The sequence below is a fragment of the Pelophylax lessonae genome, assembly GCF_965119305.1.
Source record: "Pelophylax lessonae genome assembly, chromosome: 11".
In the NCBI taxonomy this organism is placed as follows: Eukaryota; Metazoa; Chordata; class Amphibia; order Anura; family Ranidae; genus Pelophylax; species Pelophylax lessonae.
Window position 1 is genome coordinate 230,347,298 of NC_138778.1, and position 14,183 is coordinate 230,361,480.

Genomic DNA, 14,183 nt, shown 5'->3' on the forward strand with positions numbered 1-14,183 from the left:
ATGCCACGCCGCATTGATGCAGTAATTCATGCAAAAGGAGCCCCGACCAAGTATTGAATGCATCCTATACTGTACATGGACAGACTTTTCACTAAGCCAACATTTCTGGATTAAAAATCCTTTTTTTTAAATTGGTTTTATGTAATATTCAGATTTTCTGAGATACTGAATTTTGGGGTGTCACTCGCTGTAAGCCCTAATCATCAAAATTAAAAGAAAGAAATGCTGGAAATCTATCACTCTGTGTGTAACATCTATATAAAATATAGGAGTTTAATTTTTTAATTGAATTAATTAAATAAATTAACTTTTTGATGATATTCTAATTTTAAACGATCACCTTGTAAAACAGCCTGTTCAGTTTAAAATAGAAGGTAAAACATTTGTGTACAGATAGTAAAAAAAGGAATTATAAAAGTGATCATATTCCCTCTGTTCTCAGCTGCATAGAGAGGGTGGAGAAACAGCAGTTCACTAATCTTCCCAGTGAATGGCTGGGGGGGGGGGGGTGGACGTGTCAGGACAAGTCTGATCATTGGAGGAGATCAGGCTGAGTTCCCAGTACAACTAGAGAACTGACCATGGTGTTCTCTCATGCTTAGTTTGGTCAGTTTTTAATAGGAAAGCTGAGGGACTGGCAGGAACACCAGGGAAGCAAAAAAAAAAAAAAAGAGAACAGGAGACTTACAAGTCTTGTACCACATACAAGTACATGGTACAGCAGGCACATATCAGTATCAGGAATATGAAGTGTTGGGGTTTAATTATTGTATGGTGTTGAAGGATACGTATTGAACAATGCCCTGGTTAATTACTTTGCTGGGGGTTAATTACTGTGTCCTGCAGGTTACAGTATATGTAAACCCTTACTTAGAAACTGTCAGGTACCTTGGTTGAGGCCGAAGTGCTGAGAGGGCTTCCCTTGCAGCTCGGTGCGGATCACCCCTGGAGGTGAGACAGGAGATGACACGTCCCAAGGAGCACTGGATGCTGGTGAAATCCGGATGGATGGATGGTATGGTATGGACACCCAGGACCGCTTCCAGGAGATCTAAAGGTGCTCAGTGGAAAAAGACACAAGGTTAATGCCAGGCCGAGGGTCATACACAGTTAATCAGTCCGGAAGTAATGAGCCAAGTGGAAGGTAGCAAAGGGGCAAGACAAGAGAGAGTCCGTGAGATCCAAGCCAAGGTCGGTACACAGGAGATCCAGCAGGGGTGTCAGAGCAAAGAGTGGTCAGGCAAGCCAAGGTCGATCAAGGGAATAGATGCAGACAGGTCAAAGAAGCAAGCCGGGTCAAAACAGGAACACAGGTAACGGACAGGTCACGGGTACAGGAGCTGACGATAAACCAGCACTGAGCACACCGGAAGAGCGTCTTATATAGGGCCAGGGCTGGGGAGATGGGCGTGGTGACACACCTGCTCTGCATCCGGCGATCTATTGCTGCTGAATGGTGATTCCTTTCCTGACAGTGCCCCCCCCTGAGGGGCAGCCTCTGGATGCCCAACGACCATGTTTTTCTGGAAATTTTTTGTGAAATTCTTTCAAAAGTTTAGGGGCGTGGATGTTACTCAATGGTTCCCATGAATTGTCCTCCGGAGGATATCCTTTCCATTTAATCAAGTATTGAGTACGGTTGCCTCTTTGTCGACAATCCAAGATATTCTCAACCTCAAATTCAGGCTCCCCTTCTACTGAAACTGGAGGAGGTGGTACCTCTTCTCTTCCCGGGAAGGGGCTTGGTACCGCTGGCTTAAGTAGCGAGGCATGAAATACTGGATGAATTTTGAAAGAGCCGGGCAAGGCCAATTCAAAGGCCACAGGATTCACCACTCTCTTGACCTGAAAAGGACCGATGAATCTTGGCCCCAATTTCTTGGACGGGCAGGATAATTTCAAATTAATTGAAGAGAGCCAAACTCGATCTCCAACTTTGTACACTGGGTTCTCCCTCCGTTTGAGGTCAAAGAATTTCTTATAGTCCTGTTGTGCTTTATGAATATTGTCTCGTAACAACTGGAAATTAGTTTTAATGGCTGCTAGCCGATCATGGACTGCGGGAACCGTTATTTCCTGATCCAAGTTAGGCAAAAAAGAAGGATGAAAGCCATAATTAGCCCAAAACGGGGTTTGGTTGGTTGCGGAGTGTATGGAATTATTGTAGGCAAATTCTGCGCATGGAAGCAGGGAGGTCCAGTCGTCCTGAGAGCTGGTGCAAAAACATCGGAGGTACTGTTCCAGGGTTTGATTGGTTCTCTCTGTTTGCCCATTACTTTGTGGATGGTAAGCAGATGACAGGGACACTTCAACCGACAAGGACTTGCAGAGCTCCTTCCAAAATCTAGAGGTGAATTGAACACCTCGGTCTGACACTATATTATTTGGAAGTCCATGTAGCCTGACCACCTCTTTGATAAATGTGTTGGCTGTTTCCAGGGCGGAGGGAGTGCCCCTCATGGGCAAGAAGTGAGACATTTTTGAGAGTCGGTCCACGACTACCAAGATGGTGGAAAACCCCTCTGAGGGTGGTAGCTCAACTATAAAGTCCATAGACAGACCTTTCCAGGGCTGCTCGGGAATCGGCAATGGTCTTAACAGGCCCCATGATTTGACTTTAGCCCCTTTGTTACATTGGCACGTGATGCAGGAATTTACATAGCTTCTGCAGTCCTGATGTAGCTTAGGCCACCAGAAGCGGCGTTGGATAAGTTCGTAGGTCTTTTTTACCCCGAAATGTCCAGCGAGTTTGTGGTCGTGAAAGGTTTTAAGGACCAACAATCTCACTTGTGTAGGAACAAAAATTTTTCCCTGGTGCCAGAGGAATCCTTCCCGTTTTTTTAGAGAACCGGCTTCGAGTTCAGTACATTGAGTAGAGGCTTGCTGAATTGTGGACTGTAGGTCAGTGTGAATTAGAAAAAAGTTTTGAGCTGATAGGATGGTATTGGGCTCCGTCGTGCTGGGAGTATCCGGAAACATTCGGGACAGGGCGTCCGCCTTTCCATTCTTAGATCCTGGTCTGTAGGTAATATGGAAATTAAAGCGTGAAAAGAATAGAGCCCACCGGGCTTGCCGAGGTCTTAGGCGTCTAGCAGTCCTGAGATACTCTAGATTCTTGTGATCCGTGAATATCATGATAGGGTGTGCCGCGCCTTCAAGCAGGTACCTCCATTCTTCTAGAGCACATTTAATAGCCAGAAGTTCCCGATCCCCCACATCGTAGTTCTTCTCTGGGGGTGACATTTTCCGAGAGAAGAAAGCTACTGGGTGTAGCAGGGTCTTCGGGCCTTGTCGCTGGGACAGAATAGCCCCTGTGGCTACTTCCGAAGCATCCACTTCGAGAATATAAGGTAAGACCGGGTCGGGGTGTTGAAGAATAGGTGCGGTCACAAACAGGCTTTTTAATTTATCAAAAGCTGACTGAGCCTCCGGTGACCAGCGGAAGCGAATCTGCTGGCGCGTTAGTTGGGTGATGGGTGCGATAATTGTTGAGAATCCCTTTATGAATCTTCTGTAGAAGTTAGCGAAGCCCACAAATCGCTGAACTCCCTTCTTATCAGTGGGGGCTGGCCACTCCAAAATGGCTTTTACTTTTTGTGGATCCATAGAGACACCCTCAGTTGAAATAATAAGCCCTAGGAACTGGATGGACTTCCTCTCAAATTCACATTTTTCCAGTTTCACATAGAGCCCATGTTTCCTTAAGGTGGTTAATACTTTTTTGACATGAATCCGGTGGAGTTCCAGAGTGGAGGAGAAGACCAAGATGTCATCTAGGTACACGATTAAGAAGTTGTCCAGGAACTCTCGAAAAATGTCATTGACCAGATGTTGAAATGTAGCCGGGGCATTACATAGCCCGAAGGGCATGACCAGATATTCGAAGTGGCCGAAACGGGTTCTAAACGCCGTTTTCCACTCATCCCCTTCTCGGATGCGAATAAGGTTGTACGCTCCTCGGAGGTCTAATTTGGTAAAGACCCGGGCAGACCGGAAGCGCTGGAACAATTCTGGAATCAAGGGGAGAGGATAACGATTTTTGATGGTAACTTTGTTGAGTTCCCGGTAATCAACACAGGGTCTTAACGTGCCATCTTTTTTCTCAACAAAGAAGATTCCAGCGCCAGCTGGGGAGGACGAGGGCCGGATGAACCCCTTTTCCAGGTTCTCGTTGACATAAGTCCGAAGAGTTTCTAATTCCTTCTCAGATAAGGGAAATATTCTTCCAAAAGGGATCTCGGCTCCTGGAAGAAGCTCAATGGGGCAGTCGTAGGGCCTGTGAGGGGGTAGAGCATCAGCCTTTTTTTTGTCGAATACATCCCTAAAGTCCTGATAGGCTGCGGGAATGTCTTCAGGAAGGTCTAGGGCTGGCTGAACGGCCAGACATGTGGCAGAAGCGTTGGGTCCAGGGGGAAAGCAATGGTCCAGGCAATATTTGGACGAGAAGGAAATCCTCTTCTTCACCCAGTCAATTTGTGGGTTATGAGCCTGGAGCCATGGAAGGCCTAGGATAACCGGGAATAAGGGAGAGGACAAGACATCAAAGCGGAGGAGCTCTTGATGGCCCGAGTTTGTGGTAGTGAGTACCGGATAGGTTTCTCTGGTCACAGGTCCGGAACTAGGCAGGGACCCGTCGGCCAGAAAGACTTGAAGCCGTTGCTCCTTAATTTGTAGGGGGACCCCCAGTTTCCTTGCTAGTGTACAATCCAGAAAACAACTGCAAGCTCCGGAGTCAACAATTGCTGTGAGCTGGATCTTCTCTTCTGCTACCTGTAAGGAGATAGGAAGGATAAGGTGAGCAGGGGATGGCTCAGACACCTGACAGTTCAAGACAGACCGTGAATAGCACTTACTGGGCCTCACGGGGCAGTTGCGGAGGAAGTGGCCGGAGGCTCCACAGTATAGACAGAGGTTAGCCTGGCGGCGACGTTGTCTCTCTTCGGGTGTTAGGGAGGAACGAATTAGTCCAATCTGCATGGGTTCACCGTCCGCAGAGGCATTCATAGCTGGTGCAGGGGGAGGAGAGGCGGCAAACGGGACCTTAGGCATCACCCAAGAAGCTCGGGCCCCCTGGAGGCGTTCTGAGCGTCGTTCCCGCAGACGCCTGTCCATTTGGATGGCTAGAGAGATCAAGTCTTCCAGGGATGCAGGTGTCTCTATCCGAGCAAGCTCGTCTTTTAGAGCTTCAGAGAGGCCATGACGGTACTGGTATTTCAATGCCGCCTCATTCCAGTCCGTGTCGGCTGCCCATCTACGGAAGTCTACAGTGTAGTCCTCGGCCGGGCGTTTATTCTGCTGTAAGGCATGTAAAGCAGACTCTGCTGTGACCGTGCGCTGAGGATCTTCATATAGCTGGGCCATGGCCTCAAAAAAGGAGCTTACTGAGTTCAAGGTAGGACTCTTCTGTTCAAGGAGGTTGTGTGCCCAAGTCTGGGGTTCTTCAGCTAATAAGGAGATTATAAACCCCACTTTAATGGATTCCGAGGAGAAGGTCCTGGGCTGAAGAGCCAAATATAATAAACAGGCATTTTTGAAAGCCCTAAATTTCCTTCGCTCCCCACGGAAGCGTTCAGGCGTGGGCACCCGTGGCTCTGGTGGCGGAGCTGAAGCTGAATGGGCGGAGCTAGCTTGATCCGGTTGAGAAGGATCCGGTAAAGAGCTAGTGGCAGGCTGATTAGGATCATTCGGAAGAGATGAGCCGGCTAGGTTTACTACCCGACCTTCCAGTTGGAAGTAGCCATCTTGCAGTCTTTGTACGGCTTGGGTTAGGGCTGAAACCTGTTGGCATAAAGCCTCGAGCGGGGAAGCACCTCTGTCGGCCTCTGACATGGCTGGTTTATGCTGTCAGGTACCTTGGTTGAGGCCGAAGTGCTGAGAGGGCTTCCCTTGCAGCTCGGTGCGGATCACCCCTGGAGGTGAGACAGGAGATGACACGTCCCAAGGAGCACTGGATGCTGGTGAAATCCGGATGGATGGATGGTATGGTATGGACACCCAGGACCGCTTCCAGGAGATCTAAAGGTGCTCAGTGGAAAAAGACACAAGGTTAATGCCAGGCCGAGGGTCATACACAGTTAATCAGTCCGGAAGTAATGAGCCAAGTGGAAGGTAGCAAAGGGGCAAGACAAGAGAGAGTCCGTGAGATCCAAGCCAAGGTCGGTACACAGGAGATCCAGCAGGGGTGTCAGAGCAAAGAGTGGTCAGGCAAGCCAAGGTCGATCAAGGGAATAGATGCAGACAGGTCAAAGAAGCAAGCCGGGTCAAAACAGGAACACAGGTAACGGACAGGTCACGGGTACAGGAGCTGACGATAAACCAGCACTGAGCACACCGGAAGAGCGTCTTATATAGGGCCAGGGCTGGGGAGATGGGCGTGGTGACACACCTGCTCTGCATCCGGCGATCTATTGCTGCTGAATGGTGATTCCTTTCCTGACAGAAACAACCTATTCAGTTTAAAATAGAAATGAAAGGCACAATATTTGTGTATGTATATATGAATATATATATATATATACCTACAGTATCTCACAAAAGTAAGTACACCCCTCACATTTTTGTAAATATGTTATTCTATCTTTTCATGTGACAACGCTGAAGAAATGACACTTTGCTACAATGTAAAGTAGTGAGTGTACAGCTTGTAGAACAGTGTAAATTTGCTGTCCCCTCAAAATAACTCAACACACAGCCATTAATGTCTAAACCGCTGGCAACAAAAGTGAGTACACCCCTAAGTGACAATGTCCAAATTGGGCCCAATTAGCCATTTTCCCTCCCCGGTGTCATGTGACTCGTTAGTGTTACAAGGTCTCAGGTGTGAATGGGGAGCAGGTGTGTTAAATTTGGTGTTATCGCTCTCACTCTCTCATACTGGTCACTGGAAGTTCAACATGGCACCTCATGGCAAAGAACTCTCTGAGGATCTGAAAAAAAGAATTGTTTCTCTACATAAAGATGGCCTAGGCTATAAGAAGATTGCCAAGACCCTGAAACTGAGCTGCAGCACGGTGGCCAATACCATACAGCGGTTTAACAGGAGATGTTCCACTCAGAACAGGCCTCGCCATGGTCAACCAAAGAAGTTGAGTGCCGTGCTCAGCGTCATATCCAGAGGTTGTCTTTGGGAAATAGATGTATGAGTGCTGCCAGCATTGCTGCAGAGGTTGAAGGGGTGGGGGGTCAGCCTGTCAGTGCTCAGACCATATGCCCAAGAGGGTTAAGGCAGTGCTGGAAAATAATGGTGGCCACACAAAATATTGACACTTTGGGCCCAATTTGGACATTATCACCTAGGGGTGTACTCACTTTTGTTGCCAGCGGTTTAGACATTAATGGCTGTGTGTTGAGTTATTTTGAGGGGACAGCAAATTTACACTGTTATACAAGCTGTACACTCACTACTTTACATTGTAGCAAAGTGTCATTTCTTCAGTGTTGTCACAAGAAGAGATAGAATAAAATATTTACAAAAATGTGAGGGGTGTACTTACTTTTGTGAGATACTGTGTGTGTGTGTATATATATATATACATATACACACACATACATTATAAATACAATTTTTCCCCTTCTTTTATAAGTGATCACATACCCTCTGTTCTCAGCTGCATAAGGAGCTCAGGGGAGGAGAAACAGCGTCTGGTCTTCCCAGTTAATGGCTGTGCAGGGGGGGGGGGGCGACATGTCAGGACAAGTGTGATCATTGAAAGAGGCTCAGCACAGCTAGATAACTGGTCATGCTGTGCTCTCATGCCTAGTGTGGTCAGTTTTTATTTGGAAAGCAGGGGGGCTGGCAGAATCACATACAAAGAAGCAATACAAGGAGAACAGGAGACTTTTACATACAAGTACATGATACAGTAGGCACATATCAGGAATAGGACATGTTGGGTTGACATATTCTTTAACTTCTACATGTAAAGAACACATTTTTCATATTTAAGCTGGATACACACTATACAATTTCCTTTAGATGTTTTCCTTTAGATTTACCAAAATCATATAATATGAGATCAAACCTAAAAACTTTCAATTTGTATGCACTTAGGCAGGCCCTTGCACTACACAGTTGAAGGTAAATCTAAAGGAAATCAATCAACAAAATTTGTATAGTGTGTATCCAGCTTTAGTTTTTTCTTTTTGCCGGCATATCCATAGCACAACATGTTTTACTGTAATGATGTGTGATATAAAAACCTACAAATCAACGCTCACCAGATTGACCAAAAACGCCATCAAATAGCTGGGCGGCACCAACATCAAGTAGATGAAATACATTTCGTCTGACAAAGTAAGGAAAATCCGAAATATGTTGTATACAATCGGGATGATGGAAGACTGCAAGAGACCAGAAATCCAGGTAAGAGGTGACTCACTCAAATCGAAAAGCAATCAACCTACAAATTTCCCATTTTACCTCCAATATTTTACTCTAAAAATTATTTTTTATTTCCTTTAGCATTTGGCTAGAGATAAAAGGACAAAATATATTAGTAGTACTTGTAAAAAGAAAAAAAAAAAGTCAGAATGTTAGCTCGGGCTGACGCGTTTCATCACAACTGACGTCATTAGTGAACCTGAACATCCAGGCATCCAACGTACATGAGTTTCTTCATGAATTTGTCATTTTTTAATTGTAGTGATGGGCGGAACACCCCCCTGGTCGGTTTGCACCAGAACATCTGGAACAGGGAAATGTTCTAGCGAACATGCGAACTCTATTAAAGTCTATGGGACACAAACATGAAAATTCAAAAAGTCCTAATTTTAAAGGCTTATATGCAAGTTATTGCCAAAAAAAAAAGTGTTTGGGGACCCGGGTACTGCCCTATGGGACATGTATCAATACAAAAAATGTTTTTTTGTAAAACAATCGTTTTTACAGGAGCAGTGATTTATTGATTTTAATGAGGCTTTAAGTAAAACAATAAAAATGAATAATTCCTTTAAACATCGTGCCGGTAAAGTGGAGCATCTGTACGATGTATGGAGTCTGCTGCAGCAATACTGACATTTCTAAAGGAAAAAATGTCATTTAAACATGCTCGTGGCTGTAATGTATTGTCGGCTCCCGGCAATACAGATAAAAAAACATGAAAAAAACGGTGTGGCCCATACCAAGCCCTTCGGGCCAAAATTAAAAAAGGAAAATGGTGTTGCCTTATGAGTTTATGTGTAATCTCCATTACGGTGTTGCCTGATGAGGAGTTATGTATAAATCTCCATTAGTAATTGTAAATAGATATAAATGTACAAAGTTTTGATTTCAGACTCATATTTGCAATATGACGGTAGATGTGTAATGTGTGTAAGCCAGACAGACCGGCTTTAGTAATCAATGGCTAATAAATCAGTTTAAAATGCATGCATGAGCTACCAGGGGGCACCTGCTATTTACATTTAAACACATACTGATAGTATCACCCTGTAATTAAATTCCGGTGAGCCAGACATCCTGGGGCCTATGCTATAGGATGAATAGACTTTGTCATGTCCGCCCTTAATTCAGTTTCCATATCAAAGAACTCTCATTAAGATATGCAATGAAGATGGACTATCTGTTGAAGGGTTGGACAATGTGTTCCGGAGATGAACCTTGCATATCTTAATTTTCAATTTCAGAGCAAACCAACAGGTATAATTAAATTCTCCCTCCAACAGAGAGGAGGGGTTAGCAAGGGGCTGAATTATGCTAAGCTAGGCGAGGAGGGAGTTGTCCAATCCTGAACGAGATACGCCCAGAGGGAGGAACAGGGCAGGATATCTGAACCAATCAGAATAGTCCTATACAAGTCTATGCGATATAGATCTATAATAGTGAAGGTAAAGGGAGAGGAACTTCCTCTTGCATTATGAAACTCCTATGGGAAGGGTAACTATAGACTTTTAAGGTATACATTGCTTGGAATATTTTCTATTTTTGTATGTACTATAGATAGATTGTTGTAAATTAATTTAGGCTTTCAGGCTATATACCAATAAAACTAATATTGCTGTTTTGAAGCTTTCACTCATGGTCAAAGAACTCTCATTTAACCCGAATATTGTCTGAGGTAAATTAAATCTCATATCTTCTGGGTAACAACGGCATGGGGTCCCCTCCAAAATCCATACCAGACCCTTATCCAATCAAGCAGCCTGGCAGGGCAGGAAAGTAGAGGGGACGAGTGAGCACTCCCCGTCCTGTACCATACCAGGCCACATGCCCTCAACATGGGGGGGGGGGGTGAGTGCTTTGGGCCACCCCAAAGCAACTTGTCCCCATGTTGATGGGGACAAGGGCCTTTTCCCGACAACCCTGGGCTGTGGTTATGGAGGTCTGTGGGGGGGGGGCTTATCCAGGCCCCCCCCCCATGTGAATGGGTATCGGGTACCTATTCACCAAAAAATGTACAAAAAAAATAAGCACATAAGCCAGTTTTTGACAAGTCCTTTATTCAAAAATAAAAAAATAGTGTCTCCCGATGTAAATCCATCGTCAATCACTACGCCCGCTGCACCCGAAAAATAGAAAAAAATTCGTAGACGCTTCACATTCACATGAATGGGCCAGGATCTGGGGGCCCTCACCCGCAGACTCCCACAACCACAGCCCAGGGTTGTCGGGAAGAGGTCCTTGTCCCCATCAACATGGGGACAAGGTGCTTTGTGGTGCACCCCAAAGCACCCCCCCCATGTTGAGTCCAAGCGACCTTGTATGGTTTAGGGGGGGTGCTTGCTTGTCCCCCCACTTTCCTGGCCTGCCAGGCTGCATGCTCGGATAAGGGTCTGGTATGGATTTTGGGGGGGGGGGGGGGAGTCCATGCGTTTTTTTTTATTCCCTGCGAAGCACAGAAAAAGACAACAAGATCGCTTAGTAAAAGCAGCACACATTACACGTTATTAGGCACACAGTTAACCCCCTTAATCGCCCAGCGTCAATAGTACAGTGGCAGTGCTTAATGTTAGGTACAGTGGGTACGGAAAGTATTCAGACCCCCTTAAATTTTTCACTCTTTGTTATATTGCAGCCATTTGCTAAAATCGTTTAAGTTCATTCTTCTTCCTCATGAATGTACACATAGCACCCCATACTGACAGAAAAACACAGAATTGTTGAAATTGTTGCAGATTTATTAAAAAAGAAAAACTAAAATATCACATGGTCCTAAGTATTCAGACCCTTTGCTGTGACACTCATATATTTAACTCAGGTGCTTTCCATTTCTTCTGATCATCCTTGAGATGGTTCTACACCTTCATTTGAGTCCAGCTGTGTTTGATTATACTGATTGGACTTGATTAGGAAAGCCACACACCTGTCTATATAAGACCTTCCAGATCACAATGCATGTCAGAGCAAATGAGAATACTGAGGTCAAAGGAACTGCCTGAAGAGCTCAGAGACAGAATTGTGGCAAGGCACAGATCTGGCCAAGGTTACAAAAAGATTTCTGCTGCACTTAAGGTTCCTAAGAGCACAGTGGCCTCCATAATCCTCAAATGGAAGACGTTTGGGACGACCAGAACCCTTCCTAGAGCTGGCCGTCCGGCCAAACTGAGCTATCGGGGGAGAAGAGCCTTGGTGAGAGAGGTAAAGAAGAACCCAAAGATCACTGTGGCTGAGCTCCAGAGATGCAGTCAGGAGATGGGAGAAAGTTGTAGAAAGTCAACCATCACTGCAGCCCTCCACCAGTCGGGGCTTTATGGCAGAGTGGCCCGACGGAAGCCTCTCCTCAGTGTAAGACACATGAAAGCCCGCATGGAGTTTTGCTAAAAAACACCTGAAGGACTCCAAGATGGTGAGAAATAAGATTCTCTGGTCTGATGAGACCAAATTAGAACTTTTTGGCCTTAATTCTAAGCGGTATGTGTGGAGAAAACCAGGCACTGCTCATCACCTGTCCAATACAGTCCCAACAGTGAAGCATGGTGGTGGCAGCATCATGCTGTGGGGTGTTTTTCAGCTGCAGGGACAGGACGACTGGTTGCATTCGAGGGAAAGATGAATGCGGCCAAGTACAGGGATATCCTGGACAAAAACCTTCTCCAGAGTGCTCTGGACCTCAGACTGGGCCGAAGGTTTACCTTCCAACAAGACAATGACCCTAAGCACACAGCTAAAATAACGAAGGAGTGGCTTCACAACAACTCCGTGACTGTTCTTGAATGGCCCAGCCAAAGCCCTGACTTAAACCCAATTGAGCATCTCTGGAGAGACCTAAAAATGGCTGTCCACCAACGTTTACCATCCAACCTGACAGAACTGGAGAGGATCTGCAAGGAGGAATGGCAGAGGATCCCCAAATCCAGGTGTGAAAGACTTGTTGCATCTTTCCCAAAAAGATTCCTGGCTGTATTAGATCAAAAGGGGGCTTCTACTAAATACTGAGCAAAGGGTCTGAATACTTAGGACCATGTGATATTTCAGTTTTTCTTTTTTAATAAATCTGCAACAATGTCAACAATTCTGTGTTTTTCTGTCAGTATGGGGTGCTATGTGTACATTCATGAGGAAGAAGAATGAACTTAAATGATTTTAGCAAATGGCTGCAATATAAAAAAGAGTGAAAAATTTAAGGGGGTCTGAATACTTTCCATACCCACTGTATAATAACTTTAATTTAATTTTATTTATTTATTATTTATTTTATTGTTTATTTATATTATTATTGTTTATTATTTTTTTCTTTAGTTTATTTATTTTTAATAATGTAATTATAATTATAATTAGTATTAGTGTCACTGGTGATGTCGGTTAGTCAGTTCCCCCCCTCAGCGTCAGTTAGTGTCAGATCGTCCGCCACACTATCACAGTCCCACTATAAGTCACCGATTGCCGACATTACTAGTATAATATAGTATACACCTACTTACCAAGATAAAGAAGAAGGACCATCGGTCTTGATGAATCTTCCTCTTCCCAAACACAAATGTGATTAAGTAAACATAGAGGACCGTGGCCATGCCGTAACCCAAAATTACCACAATCTGCAAATCAAAAACATAACTGTAACTAATATATTCTTAATCCACAGCCATTGGCCAAATGTAGAATTCTCATGAAGTTATTGCAATCTGGGGGCCACCCTAAACCTGACCTCCAGGCTTCCCTTCAGTCTTGGACTGAAACGGCTTTCTCTGATTTCACCGCACACTTGTGCATTTGAAGCTGCAGCAAGTCAGAAAGAGCCCCCGTCTCATTTCCTGGCTGAAGGACATCCCTGGCCCCGCCCCGCCCCTTTCATTTATTGGACTTAGGTTCTTTCAATCATGCAGGCTCAGAGTGACATGTGGGCAGGGGGCCCCATACAGCCTACCTGACAGGGTCCCGCCCCCACCGTCCGGAAATGACATTGATTCTTTTAGTCTCTTTCTTTGTAGCCTCAGCTGCAAAGATGAATGAATTGGAAGCTTGTTGCTTATTCACAAACTGAAGCATAGTAAACACAGTTTCAGCAGGCTGGGTGGGAATATAATTGTCCATTATTATCACTAGAAGGCGCAACATATTTTTTTTCCCAGGAACAGAGAAAGAATTTGGTGGTTGGTTAAGGGATTTGCAATTAAAGAAATAACACATAATGGGAAGATTAGGTCTTTACACCAATTAAAAACTAAGTGAGGTCTGATATTAACACGTTCCCGCCCGCCCGCCGGCTGACTCTTCTGTGCGAACCGACGTAGCTCTGTGTCGGTCGCGCACAGGGTGCTGGGGGGCTTGCGCACTCCCGCCCCCACGAGGCAGCGGGGATGCCGATGCACGGGACCAGTGGCACCGATTGCCGCCTGCCATCCGTGATCGCTCCCCACTGAGAGAGAAGGACGGTCGGATGTTGTAAAAACAGCCGACCGTTCTTCTCTCTGGAATGATCACAGAGCGCCTGTGATCCTTCTATATAGGAACACAGGTCTCTATGATCATTTCACAATACAGTTAGAATCACTCCCCTAGGTACACATTTAACCCCTTGATCACCCACTGTGTTAACCCCTTCTCTGGCAATGGCATTATTACAGTGACAGTGCATATTTTTAGCACTGATTACTGTAGTAATGTCACTGGTACCCCCAAAAGTGCAAAAAATGTCAGTTAGGGGTCCAATCTGTCTGCCGCAAAAAAAAAAGAGCGACAATTTTAAAAAAATAACAATATTTTTCACATTTTTTTTTAATATGAAATTCCCCCCCCCCCCCCCAAA

The 14,183-nt window shown here is 45.2% G+C and overlaps 1 protein-coding gene across 1 annotated transcript in view; it reads right to left on the reverse strand.

Moving 5' to 3' along the window:
- Positions 1-14,183, reverse strand: part of LOC309567501 (ABC-type organic anion transporter ABCA8-like) — a 134,635-nt gene that overhangs the window by 26,571 nt on the left and 93,881 nt on the right. Inside the window, exons 25-26 of the mRNA XM_082272887.1 lie at positions 12,859-12,972; positions 8,218-8,340 (exon numbers count right to left, since the gene is read on the reverse strand). Coding sequence (XP_082129013.1) covers positions 8,218-8,340; positions 12,859-12,972 — 237 coding nt within the window. The remainder of the gene's footprint in view (positions 1-8,217; positions 8,341-12,858; positions 12,973-14,183) is intronic.